Source organism: Eutrigla gurnardus (genome assembly GCF_963514095.1).
Source record: "Eutrigla gurnardus genome assembly, chromosome: 15".
Lineage (NCBI taxonomy): Eukaryota > Metazoa > Chordata > Actinopteri > Perciformes > Triglidae > Eutrigla > Eutrigla gurnardus.
This window is the reverse complement of record NC_139938.1, coordinates 8326714-8349987: the sequence shown is the minus strand read 5'-3', so window position 1 is coordinate 8349987 and position 23274 is coordinate 8326714. Positions and strand designations below refer to the sequence as shown.

Below are 23274 nucleotides of genomic sequence, written 5' to 3'. Positions count from 1 at the left end.
CCGAAAAAAAATACCAGCGGTCCTGACTCTTCATGCACCTGGATTCTTTTACTGGCCTTTTGCTACAGCGGCAGGCATTAGCATATGGCAGAGAGGAGGAGGGGACGGAGATGGTAAAAGGGAAGAAAAGAGGGGGTATTTAAATGGGAATAGGGGCCAAGAGAGTAGACTATCATGCAGCAGAGAGAAAGCGTAGTTTGTGTACTGTTTCCCCAGTCAGGTCCTTTCATAGAGGGGAGAGAGGGGGGCCCTCTGTTGATTTAGGCTACACAAAGGGGGCCTTAATCCTTTCAAGGGAACCAAATCAGTCCACAGAGAAGCACGTTCAAAAGGAAACCTCCCTGTCAAGCATGGCCATTGAGCCCCCCAATGGACGCCACAAATCAAGCCCTGGAGGGAATCAAAGGCCAGAATGTGGGAAATGTGTTCGGTGGTCTGCGTGGCAGAAAGTGCAGGGCTACTAGGGAAGAGAGGAGGGAGTTAAAGGACCTATCATCAGCAATCGGCCCCATTCCTGCCACAGCCCTGGAGGGGTCATAACCCTCGTCTCCGAGCCTCCCTCCTGCCCTTCATGGTAACCCATTACAGAGGAATGTCCATTCACGCCGGGGACCTCCATTATCCTTGAGCCAGAGAAAATGGGGCTGCTTTTAACAGCAAATTAGTGACTTGATAATGAGGTCACATGTGGTGTTGGCACACTGAGGCCATAAACAGATGCCTCTCCTGCCCTGACTTCATTCCCTGCAGCATTACAACATCCTCCTCCTCCTCCTCCTCCTCTGGCTGCATCTCAGCACATTTGCAACAAAGTGTCACCACAAGCGCACGCTGCTTCATGTCACAAATGTGTAAGCACAATGGCCGACATTACCTTTAAAGTTTGCACATTTTAATGTTAACGGAAATATTTTCATCTCGCTGTCGAGATAGCACCCAGCTTTATTCCATACCTGTGCACCTTGGGTAAATTGGATCAGCTATATGGATACGACGCGTTATTGCTGTTGCATTATCTTAAACGACCGGACATAAATACGACAATCGCCGCACAGGGACAATGCATACCAATTTCAACACGGTAATGACGCCAGGGGAATGGAAATACAGCTGCACCATCATAATGACAACATTTCAGCAGCGTAAAAAAACTAAAATGTCCGTACCTTTAACTGCAGCTGTGCTGAAGAATTTCTCTGAGTTGGCATCAGAGACCTGGAAAAGAGGAGACTGGAATTAGAAATACATCATTGTCAAATCATTTTCCACCAAAATGTCCAAACCTGCTCCTAGATAGCATTTGGAGGGCCAGCGCAGAGAGGATGTTACTTGGTTATGGTTAATAATTAGAACCTTAGTCACCAAACATCATTTTAAAGTAAACCCCAATCCCTGAATACACCTCTGTAAGATTTATGATGTGGTTTTAATACATACGCTACCACTGATCATTTGTTATTTATCTAGACTCACAGTTTTAACAACGTTCAAGGTCAAATTTAAGCCCATTTAAGCCAAAACATATGCAGTGTCCACCATCCCGTCAAGCCCAAAAATAATGTCCATCATTATTCGGGTATCCTGAGCATCATGATCACAACACATTTTGGCCATCAGACTGAAACAAAACAAGTGGCCCTTCGCTGTAACGCCACTTGGTGGCGCTGTTGCTCCGTGACAACACACCTCCCTCCCGTCTGCACAGCAGCAACTGTGTAAGAATACAATGTGCAGCGATGGGAACCTAAATTATAAAAAGGCTTATATAGATAGATAAATACTGAGTCACAGATTAATAACATTTTAACACATTAAGGTGAAATATTATTATTATTATCGTTACTACAATGGAACTACTGTTCGCAGGGACAGGAGCGAATCAGGACAACACCCGCGAAGCTGCACATGGGAGACTGACTGACAGGTTTTTCTGAATAAAATGAATTCCTGATTACTGGCTTTGTGGAATTCCTCACCTCGGATCCATTGAATGCTAAATTATGCGCAGCGACATATCACATCTTTGGCAGCAGGGTTGTATTTCCTTCTGATATAATAACCTTAATGACAGGTATAATATTCAGTGACAGTTTTTGCGACTCTTTTACCTTGATGTCGCTTATTAACGCTGCAGGAAAAGATAAGTCTTGTAAAAAAACACAATTACACCTGGAAAAATTGCGAATAACCAACTGATTGAATGTTTTTTTTTTGTTGGATATAAAACCTGATCCTGAATCAGGTATTCACTCACTAATGCAACACTGGCAGGATGTAAACAATGAGAGCTGCAGAAGAAATGACAGCGTGAAAGCTGACATGGAAATGGTTTACCATTATTTTTTTTTAAAAAAGAAAAAGAAAATCCACTCAGATAATTGTGCACACGATCTCACACACAATGCAATCTGGTTATAAGCGGCTCAGAGCCAGCGCGCATACCTTTGATGTGGCAAGGTTAGCAGGGAGGCAAATAAGTCAGGATATTACTTTCTCGGTCTGGTAAATAGAACCTCATTTCACATTCTGCTTTTCAAATAATATAATCCACACAAGAGGCGGCGAAGTCTACTCCGTTTAAACCGAGGACAGCCATGCGGAGAGAGAGGAAGCCTTTCCAAGAAAAGAAGAAAAAAAAATCCAAAGCCGTTCACAAAGCTACTGCGCCTTTTGGACAAAGGGAACCATGTGTCTCGCCACGGAGAGCTTCTGCAACAGCGCCGAGGCAACGAGAGAGAAAAAAAAAATCCCCTGATCCACCTTTCTGTCCTTCAGGACACAGTGTGGTTTTCCACGTATATTCTCCTGTCGGAAATATCCGGGAGAGGTACCCAACAGGATCCAAGCGGGTCCGTGTGTCGGTGCGCGGAGAGACGGGCTGCGTCGGACGTAGCGAACCAATCCAACAAGGCGCACGGCCCGTTTCCTCTGTGGAGCCGGAGCCGGATCACACGAGCACGCGCTCTCAGCCCGCTGTCTCTCTGCTGTGTGTTCAGCTGCGAAGCGCGTCTGCCGCGCGCTCTCTGACGGATCCAAGAGCCTCTCCCCAACCGCTACCAAGCACCAGACAAACTCCCATTCATCCGGCGACTGACTGCCTGCGCGCCGCTGCCGCCGCTGCCTTCGCGATCGGGTCCTCCCACTTCCTGATTTCCAGGCGGACTCGGATTCAACCTCAAGTAATGCTCCTTCAGGAGACAAACACGCTCATGCTTCTCGGGCTCCCGCAGCTCGATCGCAGAGGCGCTTTTACCTTTTGCGTAAATGGCGCGCAAAAGGAGAGGCGGCAGCGCACCAGAGCTAGATAAGGAGGCAGAGAGAAAGAGAGAGAGAGGGAGAGGAGGGAGGGTAGAGCGCAGGCAGAAAGATATTCTTTCTTTCACTCTGCACTGAGTGAGATGATGTCAGGCCCTAATGTATTCCCCAGTAGGGTGCTGCTACCGTGAGGGGAGGAAAAACAAAACGCTCCTTTATGAGCAGCATGCACCTCCTCGCAGCCCACAGGCTGGTCTTCCTGTTGGACCCACTCCCACTCCGCTGGCCTGAAGGGAGGTCAGCTGGTAATAGAAAAGCACGTTGGGTCATTCAGCTTCATGGCCCACCCTGACGGACCTCAAACCTAACACCCACCGCTGACACGGCAGACATTAATCACGGCTGCCACGTCCAGAATTCTCTTAGAACTTCACCAAGCCCTGGCAGGATTTTAGCTTCTGAGCTTGCCCACCCAGGGTCACAAGAAACTGCCTGGCCGGAGCTGGCAGAGCCTCGTGCTCTCAGGGACCACCTCCTCGCTTCCCGGTGCTGATGCCATAGAGTGTGCATTTAAAAGGGATCAGACAGATTGAAGGTGGGACACTATCCTGTTAAGACTCACACTGAAGGCCTGAAAGTAACATTTACCCGAGAAGCAAAAGCTCATCCTTCTTCGCTGCGGCCTGTCACCTCGGGCGAACGTGTCCTGATCCAATGGTGGACATTACTGAAAAATCCTCGCCAGAGCGCAAAACCTCCTCGCATCCTATAGCTTGTCTAATGAGCATTAACCCGCTGGCTGGGGGGGTCAATGGATGCACAATGGAGTCATATTGCAAAGTCTTTGCCTGCCAGTTCAGCCCAAGCAACCGCAGAGCAGAAAAGAGACTTAGCTCATAGCTGAGATGCTAATCCGTCCCCCGGTAACGGAGAGAGGGTGCGTTGGGTGCGTTGGCTGGAGCTGGCCATACAAACATGAAGTCATGGGAAATGGGATATACAGTTGCCTGGGGTTCAGGGTGGCAAAACAAATCCTCACACGTCAACACGAGAGCACTTTCCTCCAAACTGCAGTCAGGCTGCTTAAACGGACCAGTTTACACTTAGAATATAAGTATTTATCTATATCACGTGGAGATGGGCTTGGCAGAGCTTGCTGATGACACAGAGAATAAAAGATGGGAAGCACTATCACAGGGTGGGAGGGATCGGCCTCAGGAGGCCGGTTAACGTCCGGCCACTTGGTTCACTTACAAAGAATAAAGGCTGCGGTCACGGAGGGCCTGGGAGACGCAGCAGCCTGCACCGCCATGTGTTCACCAAGTTCAAGGCTCCTGCTAGGCCTCCTTGTATGTTTGACAGCTGTACACATTGTGCATTGAACAACTTAAACGAATTAAGTAATTAACTATGTTGCTCATAGTTTAGGGGAAAACCTCCCTGATAACTACAGTGACATTGTGTCGCCGTACACCGCCACGCTTCACGCAACGCAAATGCAGTAAATCACGGCTAAAATTAGTTGCAAATGTACCAACCGTGGTTTCATGTAATTAGATCACAGGGATCCTTATGTTTGTAGCCGTAATTGTGACGAAACATCAAGAGCGTATCGCGGTTTGGCATCAAAAGCGTGACATGGCTGGCTTCAAGATATGTATTTATACGACTGCCACCGACAGAAAATGGCTCCCAGTCGCTCTTCAAGGGCCCCGCGCGTGAGCAGCCATGAACCAGCCGCCGTTCTCCATTTTAAATGGACATTATCAGATTTGAGAGCGACCACAAGTCTGTGATTACAGCCCCGCTGCCAAACAATCGGCGTCCGGATCTCTCACTACACATTATTTTTAAATCAAATGAAAGGAGCGCAGAGGCGAACAGACATAAAAATGAGGACCCTGCAGTTTCACGTGGAAAACACATCGTCTGTGGGAGATCAAACGCCATGTCTCCACGTATGTTATGTATCTCAGTAATTGCCGTCTGGGCAGGAAAGTTCCGTCTATAGACCATCAGCTTCACACTGACATTTTGTCATCTTTTATTCCTTTTTTTGGATGCTGATCCTCCACTTCAAAGAAGCCAAGAGCCGTGTTTGCCTCTCCCCCCACAGCCCTGGTTTAATTTGACAGGAACTCTCTCCTAGATTACAATCACAGGGGACCGGCTCGCCTTTATGAGCCTTCCTGCCATTATGCCAAATCTACCCTCGTTTAAAATATTACTGATAAGTGTAACATGAGTGCTGGCGATGTAATATGTTAAAAGCTCTTATTACGTTTGCCGGCTGACTCGGAGCCCTGTCTTTGCTTTACGCGGGTTGAAAAATCATTTGAAGATTTAAACTGGGATTGGATGCAGAGGCCGGGGAAATGGAAAGAGAATTGTCTTGATGACATTGAGCAGAGTGGTCGTGAGCGATGAGCTGCAGTCATCTCAGGCAGGTGAGTAAACGTTTCAGCCTGCTGTGACATCGTTGTGAGGATGAAATCCTCCAGAACTAAAAGACTCCGAGGTTCTGAGGGGAACATGAATGCGTCGACCAAACATCATGGCAGATCACCCCGTAATTGTTGAGACATTTCACTGAAAACCCAGACTGATCTCATGAAGTGGCGTATGTATGACACGCCAACTCGTATGCCATTATGGCGTGTTATCACTACGCACAATCGCCTTTTCGCGTGTTTATCAATGCCGAACCCTAAGCTTAAAGGGCGTTTACAAACACGCGGATGTGATGGGTCGTTTCGCTAGAGGGCGCTGACAAACACACGGATGTGATGGCTCGTTTCGCTAGAGGGCGCTGACAAACACGCGGATGTGATGGGTCGTTTCGCTAGAGGGCGCTGACAAACACGCGGATGTGATGGGTCGTTTCGCTAGAGGGCGCTGACAAACACGCGGATGTGATGGGTCGTTTCGCTAGAGGGCGCTGACAAACACGCGGATGTGATAGGTCGTTTCGCTAGAGGGCGCTGACAAACACGCGGATGTGATGGGTCGTTTCGCTAGAGGGCGCTGACAAACACGCGGATATGATGGGTCATTTCGCTTGAGGGCACTGACAAACACGCGGATGTGATGGGTCGTTTCGCTAGAGGGCGCTGACAAACACGCGGATGTGATGGGTCATTTCGCTAGAGGGCGCTGACAAACACGCGGATGTGATGGGTCGTTTCGCTAGAGGGCGCTGACAAACACGCGGATGTGATGGGTCGTTTCACTCAGAACGTACACATACACGCGGATAGCTCGAATTGCGTACAGATAACACGCCACAGGAAGTGGCGTGTATATTTACGAAAAGTCATGATGCCACGTTGGAAAACCACAAATGGGAACCTCATTGTGGCAGGAGAGGAAACATCTGGGGATAACCAAAGTCATTATGATTAATCCTCTGGAGACCATGAATATCTGTATTACATTTCATGGCAATCCATCCAATAGTTGTTGAGGCATTTCACTAAAAATAAAAAGGAAATTGTCAAACTAATGGTATGTAAAATCAGGATTATTCGGAGTCATCCTCAGGGGACCATGAATGTCTGGACCAAATTGCATGGCTCTATGGAGTAGTTTAATGTGGGTTTTTTAACATGTGGATCCACTGTGGAGCCTCGGACGTTGGTTCCAGTCGAACAACGGCGGTCCGCGGCGGTCTGGCGTTCACCCTCCATTCCAGTTGGTGACGGTAATGCACTGGGATGTCGTTTGCCAGGAGTTCAACGCCATGCGGCTGTCTTTGTGTCGCTTTAGAGACAAATGATATGAACGTGGGCGGCGGATCTCCTCGCACACACCCGCTCTCCAAACCGAGCATCCATTTTGTTATCTTTGCTTCTTCTTGGCAAACAGGCGAGCGACGCACACACCGCCAATTAGACCGCAGCGTGGCCTTAAACATGATGATTGGCAGTGAATCACGAAGACGACCATCTTTCATTATGTCTCAGTGGCTATTTACAAACAATAATCTCACTGTTGGAATTGGAAGAAAAAAACAGAATTCGGAGTGAATAAAATCTGTTTTACATGGATTAAAAAAAACAGTCTTCTCAGAGGAGGGGGTTGGGATTAAATCACACCCTTGTTACTGCTTATGATGTGAAATATCCAAATGTTGCAGTGCAATCTAAGAACTGTGAAATATTTCTAATTGCACATGCATAAACCCACACACTTGGAAACGGCAACATCTCCTCCTCTCCCAGCCTTTTCGAGGGCGGAGTGAGGATGTTTTTTTGTGAAATTAATTTCATTTATTTATTTTTACAGTCATTACATTCGACCTTATCTCTCAGAGCCCGCACTGGGTTGTCAATGACAACTGGCTCTAATCTCTCCCCCTCCCGACAAGCAGCACTGACAGCCCCTTTCTTCCCAATTCCTCAGACACGTAGCCAGACATAAATTAATCTGTCACTCATTGCTAGTATTAATGTGGGGATGACACACGGCAGTGCATGCAAACAGACAGAGACACACACACACACACGCAGACAAAGACAAATGTACCCAGCATTAAAAACTGGGACACCATAACATGCCAAAAGTGGAAAAAGCCTTTGGAGAAGCTGACAGTCTTTTCTCTTAAACGGCATCAATCAAATATCCTGACAGAGAATGAGAGATTTAAGTCCTTGAGAATTTCCATCAGCATCGCCACAGACATGCTTTTCAATATTAAACCTGTAAATAACAACGCCAAAAATTAATCTCTACTTTGTGTTTCTCAGCCCACTTATTTCAACCAGGGTTTAGCACACGGAATGTGATTGGCAGAGAGCGCTGCAGGGATGATGCATCATGGTAGCCAACCAGGAAGTCAGCATCGCCCTGTTCCCATCAACAAAAAGACAATGGGATTTTAACAATGGATTTGGGATTATTGCAATAAAATTATTGCTTCGAAAATAAGTTCAACTACACATTGAGGGGTATTTAACGTATTTTATATCAGAGAACAAATCGCTAAAAGTTTGTGTGAACCATATTTCATGCATATAACCAACAGAACATAAAATGCTGACTCATTTCCGGGTTCTGGACTCATTCCTGCACCCTCTATTCTGGGAACATCAAGGAAGATTGATGGACATAGGGATGAAAGTGTCCGTCTGATCCGATGACGATACCTCTAAAAGCAGATCCTTTTTGTTATAATAACGCTTCCTGAGCCGAGAGATATGAAACTCACGTCACATGTCAGCCAGGGAGGCAGCGGAACAGTATTTCTTCCGGCTGTTAAAAGCCTGTAGAGACTACGTTATCTGCTTATCTGGATCTGCTTATCTCCCCGTGGTCTCTGAAAGCAGGCCGGGGCCTTAGGAGTTCAAGATAAATGGCCTGATCAATGGCAGACATTATCTGGATCTGGGAGGCAATAATCAGATCCAGTTGACATCGCGGGGCGCAGAAAGAACCGGCCTGTCAGCGGGAACAAACCTACTTCACTGGCCATCAGTCTAATGTCGCTGCCGCTGGACTCGCCGTGGAAAAACAATGCAGACAAGAAAATTGGTTTAACCTTCCCTGCCTCAAATGCTTTAGTTACACCCCTAATGCAACCCCCTCCGACACACACACACCCCCTCGCTGCTCCTCGGCCCACTCACAAGAGAAATGGGAGACCCTTTTGCCTAAATTACAGACATCGCCGTGGAATGTGGGCTGCGATGCCGTGGATAATTTCAGAGCAGTCAATCACCCGCTCGCCTCCTAACAGAAAGGAGCATATGTGCTACCAGCTTCAAAACACACACGCACGCACACACACACACACACACACACGCCATCATGCACGTTAGCATAGCTTTAACATTTTCATTTAATAGCAGTATAATTCATAATTCCCTAATTATTTTTGTGTTTATTTATCATGCTGTCACTCCATTTACATGGAGATTAAATGGTTTTTTTAACCAGGCACGTGAATTACAATGAGCTGTATTTTGTTTGTGATGTTGACTCTCATCTCTACATCGCGTCAGTGTCCGTGTAAACACGACTCAGCGCTGCCCGTCACCCACTGACACTCCACAAACCCACTGATAGGCTTATTCCCTATAACCTCATCAAGCCGTAGTGGCTTTTGATCTTGATGACAAAAAGGAGGATTATAAGCCTCTTTTAATTTGACCCTAATTTTCTCTCTGAAGCTTTACAGTGGAGCCGTATCCCAGACAGACAAAACATTCCTAACAGATAACCCGCTGCATGTCGAACCCCCAGCTTTCATTTTTTTTTCTTCTCCCTAATCTGCATGTCTTTATATTTGCCGGGACCCAGCAGACATCTACAACCAAAGAACCGTGGCGCTGGAACCCCCCAGTGAGGCCACGACTTAAGCAACTGCGCTGGCAGGGATAATACTTTCCCTTTTCTGTTTCTTTCTTCGCAGTAGTGCGATGGGAGCGAGGAGACAAGGGGAGGCAGGGTGATAAAGGAGGAGGAACGAGAGAGGAAGAGAGTGGGAGACGAAAACAAAACAGGAGGAGAGAGACAGACAAGATGGAGAAGGGGAAGAAAAGAGGGGGAGAGAAAACAACCTGCTGTGTTATGTAAAAAGGAATGACTACAGGAAATCATCACTAAGGCGCTGTATTAAAACCTGTCTGACCCTCTGCAGACCCCCAGAGTGATCCGCCCGGCTGGAGGAGTACGGTTGGAGGGATTAGGTCTCTGAAACGCTCCGTCAAGACCATTCTGTCAGGCACCGACGGAGACAGCCCCAGTCATCCAGCCGCACCCCCCGCACTCTACTCAAACAAGCCTCTCCAAGGCCCTCTCTGTGCTCGACCGCTCCATAGTGGGGGCCTGATGATAGGCTCTCTAGGGGGACACAAGATTGGCCACGGACATCAAAAGCCAGCAGGGTGACAGACAGCAGGGAGGTCCCTCCCTCCCCCTTCTGTGGCTGTCCTTCCCTCTCCTTCCATCTCATCCCAGACCTCCGCTGGCCATTGAGGAGTTTCTAATTGCATTTCGCAGGGCTGAGCTAAATAAGCTTGTTTTTCCGTCTGCAGCAGCCTCCTGCTGGAGGGGGGAGGGGGGGGAGGAATGGGCAAAGAAAGAACATAAGATGCATGTCACAAGAGAGGGAGATGATCTGCTGATTTTTTGTTGTTTGACAGGTGGTCCGCGCTGCGTCCCCTCAAGAGGATCAGGAAACTGAATGCCAGGAGCTTTCCATTCTTTGAAATTGTCTGTGTGAAAGATGTGTGTGTGTGTGTGTGTGTGTGTGTGTGTGTGTGTGTGTGTGCTGCAGGGATCTGGGCATCATGTGACAGAGTGTTTTAACATGTCAGTGTCCGCTGAGACAGCGCTGGGAAATCCTCCCTGACCTCGTCGCCCCTCTGCTGCTCATCTCCCCCTCGGTGTAACACTAGAACATGGGAGAACGGTTGAACAAGGGGGAGACTGAGTGCGCGTGTCCATGGAGACGGGAGCAATTTCATCCGTGAGTCCTCTCCGCCTTCCCCTGAGTCTGCCGCGCCGGAAAGTGAGCTGGTGGTTTGTGACCTACATGCGAGGCTGGTTGAGGGCCAGAGACTGGGGCCACGACTGGGCTGCAGGGGGTCTGTCTGTTGACAAGAACGGGAGGCCTCTTCCGGCTTTGAAGCCCTGTATATTTAAATATTTCATGACCCTCATCTCAAGCCCCTTTTATCAGATTTGCGCTCTGGCTTGTGGCTGCCTTTCATTAATAGCACAGCGAGAGGAGTTAGTGTCGATCTAACGGCCCCCCATCAGCGAGGCAGATCTGAGGGAGCCTCTCCCGTACCCGGGCCCTTTTGGCACTCAGCATATCTGCAAGACGATCTCGTTAAACGCTAGTAACAATTACACCAATTACAGATAAGCCTAAGTGTGTCAAAGCCACAACACGATGTTTACAATGATTAGCATGCAGCGTTATCAGCAGGGATGGCAATCAACGCCGGTGCCTGGCGCTCCACAAGATCACAGGGCTCTTTATCTGTCACCATCGATAAAAGGCCACCGGCTGAAGGCAGACCTGAGAGGAGCTGTCATGTTTGGCTGTGGATCACGCTGCCGGTACCCGGCACCGTTTAAAGTAAACCAGGTCTGACGGAAGACTTTACAAGATGTCAGAGGAACAGAACAATGACATCAAATGGGAGAACATCACAGCTCGCCACGCCCTTATTTCTGTTGATTATCCGAGCTCTCTCTGGATCTCACCAACACTCTCCTGGTTGTCAGATGAATGCGTGTGTGTTTCCAGCAGCGTGGGCCAGTAGATTTCCACCAGGGCGCGTGCTGGCATGGCGCGGGGCACCGCTCTGGAAATGTGTCTCCGGGGCCGGTGACCGTGACATAAGGCCCCGCTTGTCCGCTTGTAATAGAGATGCCTTTGAGAGCGGCCTGCATCTGCCCGCGGGAACACATTCCACGCTTTCCTCCACAAACTCTGCGCCGCCACGAGGCTCCGGGTCCTAAATGTGCACATTGTAAGGCTGCCCCGCTGGCTGCCTGACAACAGCACATTCACCGTGGAGTTATTTGAGTGGACCCAGGCTCCCGGGGCCCAGATAGAGCATGTTCTCTCTCTGGAAGTGTGTGGGATTCTGTGTGAACCGTGTGTTTATGTAATTGCGTATAATGATCCACCTTAAGAGTTTGTTTTTGCTATTAAAGCGAGACCAGGAGAGGCATGAAGTGGTGCCAGTGTGTGTGTGTGAGACCGAAGAGTCACGTGGACCTAGAGCTTTCTTTCAGCATGTGTGTGAGTTTGTGTTTGTGGCCTGGTGTCAGTCGGGGCCACAGGGGACCATCAGAGCCAAGGGCCACCCAGGCAACCGCCAGCGCTAAGCCCAATCATCAGTGCCTGTCTCTGCTGGGCTTATCATGTATGGTGTTTACCAACACCAAGCTCCAACAAGATGATCTGGAGCAGCTTGCTGTCAGTCGCGCTCTCTCTCTCTCGCTCACAAACACACCCGCAGCCTGTAAGAGGATTTGCACTGGCAACAGGGACAGGCTGCGTCGCTTATCCAGGGAGGAGGCTGCTGCAGCACCACACACACACACAGCATGACCTCTCCTTACATGCCTGAATACACAGGTAAACACACACACACACACCATTCCCTGAAGGAAACGGCGGTTTGGCCCGGCCTCCGCCGGGTCCGCTGACATGGAGGTAAACAGTTTGTTGTATAATACATTTTTGCATTCAGCTTGATGAAGCGCTGAATGAACAACCCTGCGGTCCGCAGTGGTCACACGCTTTCAGGTAAACATGTTTGGGCTCCGTGCTAATGGGCTGAACACACTCTAAACTCTGTTCCCGCTGTAATTAAACTGGTCAGTTTGCATGTGAAATACTTTGAGTGAAATAATTTACAGAGTTAGGGAGTAGCGGTGCTACAGGTTTAACTCAGCAGCATCCTGGTGGCTTTGCTGTTTTCTGAATCAAATGGCTTTTCGGTAGCTTAGCTCCTTTATAATAAGATAATATAATATACTATAATAATAATAATAAAGTAGTGTGGTAGCGTCCATACAAAACCTACATTTCCCCATAACCTTCTGCAGTTCAGTCATACATGGACGTGTTTGTTTAGCCGACAGAAGCTCTTCCATGGCGTGACATCACCGACAGAATACAGGGAATACAGACAGGAAGCTGGAGTTTCCCTGACGGTGGTGGTCAGAGGGTGAAGATGGAGAGGAATTGATTCCAAGGTGGATGTTATCATATGAATGTTGTGCATTAGAATTAGATGTTTATTCTGCTGCAGCAAACTGCATGCTATTTTGGTTGCCCAGTTCTGGCTGCATGCTCAAGGACCTCTGGTGTTGTGGTGACTCACACTTTACAAAACGCTTTTTATTGCTTGTTTCATACTGCCATTGACTCTGCACTCAGTGCTCTTCACCAGCCCCCGGCTGCTCCAGGTCGCTAATGATAACACAGCTGAGTGCATCGCCGGCCCCCAGCCGCTACTCTGCACCAAGGAGCACTGTGGGGGGAATCCCACTGTGTGTCTGTGGGGAAAACAGTTAGCCTCTCAGCTAACGGAACTACACACAGTGACCGCACCGCCACCGCTCAGTGGTCAGAGACACGCTTAATCTGTTCTTTTTTAGTGGGCATCGACCTCACATTTACATGCGTATTTGATGAAAAATAGACTTTCACGTTGCAGTTACGGACCCATTTTCCATTTTAATTATAGTATTAAATTATTATAAATGTATTTATTATAAATGACATATTATCATTGACTTGGAATGATATTGGTGTTACTATATTGAAAAAGGGCTCCATCTTTCTCAGTGTAGTGAAGCTTCATCTAATGTACAGTAACTGGTATATTAGTACACTTTCTAAGTAACTTTCCCAACAAAGCCAACATATGAAAGGCCTTTAAAAACAGGGACGTGACAAATAAACAACATAAAAAAGGAAAATACTGGCCTGCGATTACATTACATAACATCACATGTCTAGGGCTTTTATTGTGAAAGATGAGATGGAAGTAGTGGATGTGGTCTGCGCCTCCTTTGTCAAGGTTGAAAGGATTAATAAAGTTTGCCATCTTGTTTGGGACTGCAGAGCCTCCGTGTTGTTGTTTCATAAAAGGAGATGCAACTCAACCAGCTCGCTGTCTGGAAGGCTTATGAAGCCAATGTTTGAAATGTCTTTTCATCACATTTTTTACGACGTGTTTTTATTGTCTTTTCATTTGAAAGCCTGTTTGCAAGCTTCGACAATAAGCTTTTGAATGGAAATTGTTAGGAGTAGCAGCACCGGCTGTCTTTCCCTCTGCTGATTAGTCCGGCCAAATTGTTACGTGATAACGGCGGCCGGTTGGACGGCTGGCCCCGAGGAAGCCATCGGGTGTGGGTTCACTGACTCGGACCAGGGATATTAGAGCAGCGTCTTTTAGTCAAGCTCGATGGAGTCCAGGCTCTCACTCCACTAAAGCCTCTGGCCTGCAAGGGAATCTAACAGGGCCGGAGAGGCCTGCAAACACCTGTTATCCACTAACGCTCCCGGCACAATCGCACCTGACACTGCCCATGACTTCACACATGGAGGGCCACACATACAGAACAGAGCAACCAGCATGTAGAGCCACACACTGGTGATCTGCATACATAGTCCAGAAAATACACACGACTGACACGTGTGATATGCAATTAATCACACCATCACGCACACAAAGACACGCGGCGGCCGCCTGCGGGAGGTGTCCCTCCTGAGACCCCCGAGGTGACAGATGTGTCGAAACAACATATTGGTTACGCTCCTCTTTGCCGTGGCGTTGCTTTGTTCTCTTACCCCCCCAAAAAAACCAAACACTGGATCTGATTTGCCCTGCATATTGCCGACGCAGTTTTCCCGGGTTACACGGAAAACACCATGTACTTCGACATTAAAAAGCAATTTAGCACTCCCAGGATTAAAAGCGCATGTTAAATTGAAGGCTACACTCGGCGTGGGCATGAAAAATTGAGTGGCTCCTTATATTAACCAGGTTGAGGGCTGCACACAGCATTTAGATAGACGAAATGGAATCTTTTAGCATTACTAATTCATCCGGAGGAAGGCTGTGGTTGAGACATTGTGCACGACTCCACCGCTACACTCCTGAATACAAACATTAGCCGGCTTGCAGTGGAAGCTGTGCCATGTCTTGTGAAAAGTGAGAACACCAGGTGGATGTCTATCAGCAGGGATTGTTCAATGTAACCTACTTTCGTCAGTTCTTTCATTTCCGTTAAGCTCCGATTCTTCTGTTCCCTTCGACAAGCTGTGAACTGTCCTTCAACGCGAAGTCCACAAATTCACAAACTGTCCATACTTTTGTGCTTCGCAACAAGAAAGAGATGAAGGAATAAAACACTCATATTCTACCATCAGCGTCTGTGATCTCTTTCCAAACTGATTTGAACCACAGCAGGGCGAAGCCTTTTGTGAGACCTGGTTAAAAATGAATGAGGGGCCTGTTGGCCTGTTGGGAAGCAGCAGACAAGACACCAGTGTTTGAATTGGCCCCGGTTCCAAAACGTCCTCTAATGTTTCCCCTCACCACACTGAGAAAGCGATGGAAGGGAGCAGATAAAAAGGAACAGGATGAACACCCGTTTAGTGGACCGTGGCCCCACTTAAACATAATGACGGATGCTAATGATGCCCATAATTACCGTTTCTAAAATGGTGATAATTACAATTCTTTTATAGCTCTTTATCCGCGGCCAATCTTGATAATGATTGTCGGGGTGATAAACAGTGATTGCCCGTGTTTGACCTTTGAGAGCACCAACATAACAAACAAAGGACTCCAGGATGAGACCGGCGGCTTACTTTAGATGACGTGGGACAATTAATAAAGGGTGAGAAGTTATTTGCTGATGCTTGCATATAACTTAATGAGGTAATACAACAGGAATGAAGAACCTATGTTATACTGATTGTATGGCCACTGAGGAGCAGGGGAAACCAGCTGTCAACGCAACACGGATGTCTTGTTTTAGCAAACAGCGGCTCATCTGAAAGCAGGAGAACGAAATGTGAAACAACCTCAGGCCTCATATCCAGGTCCACTCTCCCTCCATCCAGCCCAGTGCAGTAATGTTGGCCTGGCTCCCCTGTCACATGGCATAGATTACGCCTGTGTTACACCAAATGCCTGATAATGCAATCAAGCAGCTTTGAAGCCTGGTGATTCTCCAGTGCCTGCTGTAATGAGGGGAAAATGAAACCGCTCCCTCAGTGTCTGGGTAACACTCTGATGAGACCTTCATCAGAGACAGACGGAGAGAGAGGGAGAGAGAGAGAGATAGAGAGAGGGAGAGAGAGCATTTAAAATGAACTCATCCATCTTCAGCCCTGAGCCCAAACAGGCTGACGTGGGCAGAACAATGAGAGGTGGATCCACCTATGGGTGTTTGTGATGTCAAGTAGCTCTGGAGTACTGGATCAATCTAGATGTTTGGGACGTTTTGGATTCTTTCCATGTCCATAAGATGATATTTTAAAGCGGTCCTTCTACTGTATGCACTGAATATACAGTAATATGCTGTGAGTGGTTTGTCCGGTTGCCATTAGTAAGAGAGAGATGTGGAGGTGAGTGTGGCCGCCTGCCTGCAGCTTAAAACCTTTAGCAATAGGACAGATCTGTGCATCTAGACTTCCTCCTACAGTGGTCCACCTTATTACATTGATAACTCTCACTCTGCACTTGACCGTGTCTTTCATCTGACCCACTCTGGAAATAGAGATGCACTAAGAGAGAACACCATTTTGGATTTCTAAAATTACTATTCCCCTACTGGGAAATATACAATGCAGTGATTAATTCACAATTTACACTTTGAATGAAAAGCAGTGTCAACTGCATTAGTTAGTGCGAGAGCTGGGTGTTTTTGGCTGACGGCTGTGGAGAAGGAGCAGAGGTCAACCAGGCTGCACTAGACATGTTCAAGTACAAATATGAGCCAGCTGGACAGGAAGCTCCTCATCAAGCTGCTAATCTGTGCTGCATGGTTTATTTAAAAGAAGTAATCTATTTATCTCATCCTTTTAAGTTACAATAACTAGATTTTCCAGTTTGACGTAGGGCTCTTCATGGTAAATTTCAGTTAAAGTGATGGTTCAGAGTAAAATGCACCCTAGGTCATTTCCACCATGACATCCAGCCAAATACCCCCTCAGAAGCATTTTTAGCGATGGTCAGCAGTGGTCAAGATAGCCGCTATCAGCCGAATGGCTTAGTACTGGCACGATGGTACATTATGTATATCTCGTAAATTACCCCACTAATAATGCATGGAATGTTGCCAAACTTCTGCAGTAGTACACATAGGGTGTGTATTGAGGCATTTGAAAGTTTGTAAGTACACCAGGAGTTTATTTAAAAGAACACTTGCCTGATAGCTTCTATCCTCGGCTGCTAATGCTAACGAAAGCTACCGCAGCGTAGACGCCACTTCCGTGATTACCAAGCCGATGCCGTGATGCGAGTTTCACGCGAGAGTATGAAAAAGTTCCCCTGAATTTTTATAAATGCTTGTATTATCAGTTTACTGATACAGTTTATCAGCCAATTAGAAACCGATGAAGGGGTGTGTGTATTTAAAGGGCCAGTGTGTCGCATTTATGGGGAATCTATGATCAGAAATCATATTAATAAGGATGTTTCCCTTAGTTCAATCACCTGAAAATAAGAATAGTAGCTACTTTTTAATGAGCCGTTTATGTGCGTGTCGTCTTCACGGATGTTTCTACAGTAGCCCAGAACGGACAAACCAAACACTGGCTCTAGATAGGGTCATTCACATTTTCACTTCGGCATCATAGTTCTGCTACCGGCTCGGCACACGGGAGAAGTTTCAGTTGTTTGCAGTCTGCAACCTCAGCGCTAGTTGTCCCCAAATCTACACACTGGCCCTTTAAGTGTTTCACTCAAAGAGGCTAAATATACTAAATACTGTTGAATGTGTGTATAGTGTGTGTGTGTGCTAAGTACAAATAATGTTTTTTTCTACGGTATAGTATGACCATACTGAGTTTGTAATGATCCTGCACATACAACATGTGTCTGGTTTATCATATTATGCTACTGAGTGCTTACTGAGTGGCCTGCCTGCATGCAGACTTGGAGTAGAAAGATTTAACTCCATACGAGACACAATGATGGAAGTGAAGCAGAGAGCAAGGCCATTTCTTTTGACAAAGACATAGTTGGTCTGCAATGTGATGAGATAACACGGAACAATCATTCTTTCATTTCATTCATCTCAGAGGCAGCGTTCACAGACACACACATCCGGCCTGGTATTGGATTGCATTATATTCTAAAGGGTTCCTGCTACTGTGTACATTCCACAATCTATTATATAAAGCCATATTTTCTATAGACGATTGTCTCATTTTTCATTGTGAGGATTCTAAAAGCTTATTTTGTGTGCGAGAGTCTGACCCCTCAGTCCAAATCACTCCAGGGAAACAACGCCCCTCAGGATCTGCGGGGTCTGATATCACCCTCCTCGGCAGTGATAGCTATCATTGTTGCTAATATAACCACACAATATGAAGCCATACACACACACACACACACACACACACACACACACACACACACTTGAAGATGGATGTCTCCTGCACTTCCCCAGTCTCATCTTTATCTCTGCTTTAATGAAAACCAGGTAGAAACAACAGCCCAGTCCAGTGAAATTAGCAGCCTGTCTGCTCTGAGCTATGACCCTCCGCTCTTCTCTTTCTTCCTGAAACACTCTGTCCGTCCGTCTCTCTCTCTGCTCAGCTGATGATTCATGACTGCTGATCGATGGCAGCTCCTGTGTCATTTCTAACTACTGTTAACTTGGGATTACGTTGCTGACACCTGACAGGAGGCGACCCCCGGGGGAGGAGGAATTTGGACGTGGAAGAGCAAGAAGGATGCTGGCTGACATGAAAAGCCAAGACTGGAGCTGGCAGTGTGCCCCCAACAAAATCCAATGTTTGACCTCAAACTCCCATGGAATAGACAGCAAATGGCTGCGTATAGTTGCACGAGTGAATGTAACCGAGGAATACAAGGAAGGATACAAACATGTATAATATTCTAATGCAAGGAATACAAAGATGTAGAGGTAAAGAATTAAAAAAACTCATAACCTCGGAGCATATCTCAACATGGCAATGGCTGAGACAGTGGCTAGAAGCTAACTGTGCTAGCAGTGCAAACAACAGCACACTGCTAGCAGAGTGCTACGTTTCCACAATGAATGCTTAATGTACAATTAAACAGCAACAGTGGATGCTTTTGACAGCCAAATGGTGCGTTCCTCTAAATGGTTTCACTGCAAGGAATTGTGGGACGACATTGTCTCCTTCCCTGTGTTTCCTTTGCTAAAGGAGACAAGTGAGGAAGCAGTGAAGCAGCTTTCCATAGCATTTAGAGAATTCCACCAGCACTGCTCTTGGCTGCCACTGAGATACTTCCAGGTCATTTTAGTCAGTTAGGAACCTTCCGAAGAGAAAAAACGATTATTGACCGCAGCCTGGGACTCACAGGCAATAACATGCACACACAGTCAGCCTGGCTATGTAAACACAGAGAAGCTCAGATTACAACACACACAGAGGGAGAGTGGCTTCATTCTCTGCTCAGGTAGACATCACTCCACTATATCTTTGCCTAGCTGTTTGCTGCTTTATTAACGCTCTGAATGTTGAATTTAGTCCCTCTCAGCAGCCACTTTATATGAGTGATTATGGCTGATAAAAGACGGCTTTAATCAGTAAATAGGACCTTCTAATGCAGGACTTCAGTTGCACATGCTGAATTTCGTTATGCCTGTAATTTTCCTATTGTTGGAGGAGACCCACCATGCTTCTAGTTGGCGTGCTTACAGCAGTAAATTCATCATACTAACATGCCCTATAATTTGCAACATGAGGGCGTTTAGTGATTATATTTGAAATCTATTCCTTGTTGTCATTTTATAGACTCATACCGTCATACAGCTTTTCACAATATCGCGTGTGCATTCAGTTATGTTAATCAACTTCCTTCGCTTGCCATCTTGATCTTATTGTTTCTTTGTTTGTTTTCTGCTTCGTTTTGCTTTGTTTTGTGATGAAATGTTTCATATTCCCCATGGGATGAACTCATCTGCACAAATTAAAGAGTCGTATAGCTTTTGTGAGATTTTTTTCCTCATCATATTTTTTCTATTACACTTCTTCTTTTTAACACTTTGATTCTATGTTTTATCACTCTGCAATTAAACAAAAATGAATTATACATGTGCAGCAAACACAAACTGTTTATAGATTAGGCACTTGAAAGGCAGTTAATGAACAGGCTTATAGACAAATATGATTATGCTAATAGTTCTGAAATAAAAAAAATGTTTTTCTTCTCACTGTTTCGAGGCTGAACCGTTGTGTTGGCTAATTTTGCAATCATTTTTAAAAATACTTCTGGACCGTCTTAGATCATACAAACAACATGTATGCATTTTGAAAATGCACGTAGTTCCCCTTTAATCTCAACACTAAATTTTAATCAAGGCTGTCAATCTGTGCAGGTACATCACATTTCACAGAGTTGCTTTGTAAGACAATTATTTGATTAGCTTCCATCTCCACAGAAGTCCTGAGGAACGATGGTATCAATACGTCCAAGATATCAGGCGACTGCTGTTCATTGAACAGGGTTCCCCATTGCCACCATTGGGCACCAGTCCAATGAACTGCACTTCTGTGCCAAGAGCATTAAGTGGCCAGATCTTATATCAGCCAGAAAAGAAAGAAACTGCAAATAAATAACAGCCCATGCAAGGACTGGGTGTTGAAAACAAGAACAGAAGCATCGCTCAAGGTCCCTTTACTTCAGACGGATGCAATTAAGTTTCCATTTAGAGGAATGACAAATTGATCAGAGCAGAGAAGTCACAGTAAGCATTAAAATCAGCAACTAAACTCTCCTAATCTAATGCTCCATCTCCCAACGCTCACACATCTTTTCCCAACACTACCACACTTGACGTGGCTCTGTATTCTAGCTGGGTGAAGCAAAGCATGCTGGGTATCGAGAGCAGCTTTGTTTTCAGGAAGGAAAAAACAACACAGTATTTAAAGTTATTGCCCCTGTTAACAGCGCCGAGGAGAGAGTAGCTTTGCATGGTTCTGCAGACAGGAGTTGGCGCCGTGGGGGGAGGTGCTGAGTTGGGAGTCTCATGTCGTTAGGGCTTGAAATAATGACGACAAAATCTCTGAGCAGAAATGATTTGATTAGTGCTTTCAGGTCTAAAAGGGAACCTGGATGCGTACCAAATGACTGTGGGGTGGGAAGGTGCGACAGAGCTCTTAATTGCTGGAACTGCACCTAGAGACTCGATTTGTGACATCTTATCTGGTGCTCTGCGCTAACACTAATAACTGTTAATTAACTGTAGCAAGGATGCCAGAGAGGGGGAAGCAGGGGAGGGGATGCGCGCGCACACTCAGACACACACACACACACACACACACACACACACACACACACACACACACACACACACACACACACACACACACACACACACACACACACACACACACACACACACACACACACACACACCGCCCACACCGCCCACACATACATTCATGGCCTTATGTGTTCTCTAGATTAAAAGAAAAGGCATCTCCAGGGACGTATACGAGATGGAGCAAAGATGTTGTGGAGGTCAGGGTGCTTGCTGTTCTGTAATGCTAATGGGCACAGTGGAGCCACCCTGCTATCAAACGAGAGGAATAGCAGCGATGCCGTTATTGTTTTCAAATTGATCCGACTGTGTAAATCTGTTAGCCCTAATTGGTCCACGAAGACGGAAAACAAAGTCAATGTTCCGTTCCGAGGCCAGCTTCAACTTCCAAAGCAGATGTTCACAGATGTCGTTTTTTTTTTTGTCATCGGAAGCGTCGGCATCCGCAATCAAGCTCTTTAGTGCGATGACAGGGGAACGCATGTGTTCGGCGCTATCCTCATTAAAGGCAAAGTGCCTGGTGTGGCCTCTCCCCCTGTGTGACTGTGAATGCAGACGGCTGTGCAGCCATCCTCCAATGGAAGCAGCCACCACATGCACGACCCTGTGTAATGTGGGTTTTGAAAGCCGGGCCATATTCATGAGGATTAATGATGAATCACACAGGGGCCTCGTGGGTCTGAGCGCTTGATGGAGCATTCTTATCTTTATGCATTCACGCAAATCCATTAGTTGACATGCCCATAAATGGCTAATGACATCTGCAACAGACAACATAGTAGATGTATCGCGTGTGAGCGAGGCGGTCGGCTTCAAAACAACATTCATCCACAATCAGACACACTTTTCTCCTGACGACGGCTGTAACCGTGATACAGGTATACTGTTATGACCTGACTCATTCCCCTCTATTATATGATATCAGAGTCATCTCAACTACTTGGTTTTTCTGAAAAATTAGAGTGCTAATGCTAGCTAATGCTAATAGTGCTAAACACTGTCCACAACTGCCTTTTACATTTACATTTAGAGCCTTTTGGGTTATTACCTGCAGCAAAATTATACTGTTGGACAGTGAAGGCCAGCAATTGTTGCCATGAAATATCTATTAGGATTTCAGATGAAAATGCATCTTTCAAGCCTGGAATCCAAATCTAACCCAAAGCTCTACTTTGGCTTTATTTCATCCATTACTCAGCGTTGTCTCCGTTGTCAGCGGAGTCAGAGAGAGGAAGAAAGAATTTCTTAAGAAGTTACATTTTAAAATGAACTTGAGCCAAGCCAGAGGTTTGAACAATGTTTGAACAATGTCAACAATGTGTCCTGAAATCCAACCCGAAACCCATTTCTTTGTCGGAACCTGTTGGGTAACAACAAGAGTGTATCTTGAACAGTTGCTCCCCAAGTTTTAATGTCTTTATGTGTACATTTAGACTGCTTAGAGTTGATTCCATGGGTCAAAATGAAGTATTAATATGAGAGCCAACTGGATTTGTATGGAGGCTTTTCCCACAAAGTCTATCTACTTGTGGAGCTTTTCCTCTGTAAAACTAGGAACACCTTGCCACAGTTGAAAGTTTTATGTGCACCCGTACAGTACAGCGATTTTACACTGAGACGGCATAACAAAGTGCATTAAGTGTCAACTTCCTTAGGAGTGATGTTGAAGGCTATTTTCGTCCCTATCTAAACAGCTGTCATGTTCCATGAATCCAGCGATGCCCTCGCCTGGAGAGCCAGAGCTGTCTTGACACACAAACACGTCTCCACCATTATTACCGCGTTTCCATCCCTCCTCCAGTGCTCACTGCTCCGGTGACAGCGACACAAAGAGACATGAGGAGCGTGGCCCTGGAGTAGATAAACAACAAATGCCATCACATGTCACTCCTGCTTGGACTGATGCACTGGCTGGATATTGAGGGAGTTTGAGGGACAGCCGGGAGCCACAAACACACACATATGCACAAGTACACACACACACACACACAC

The 23274-nt window shown here is 46.4% G+C and overlaps 1 protein-coding gene across 1 annotated transcript in view; it reads right to left on the bottom strand.

The window, feature by feature from the left end:
- Window positions 1-23274, bottom strand: part of auts2a (activator of transcription and developmental regulator AUTS2 a) — a 305216-nt gene that overhangs the window by 30423 nt on the left and 251519 nt on the right. The window contains 1 exon segment of the mRNA XM_084028332.1: window positions 1167-1215. Within this exon segment, the coding sequence (XP_083884458.1) occupies window positions 1167-1215 (49 nt within the window).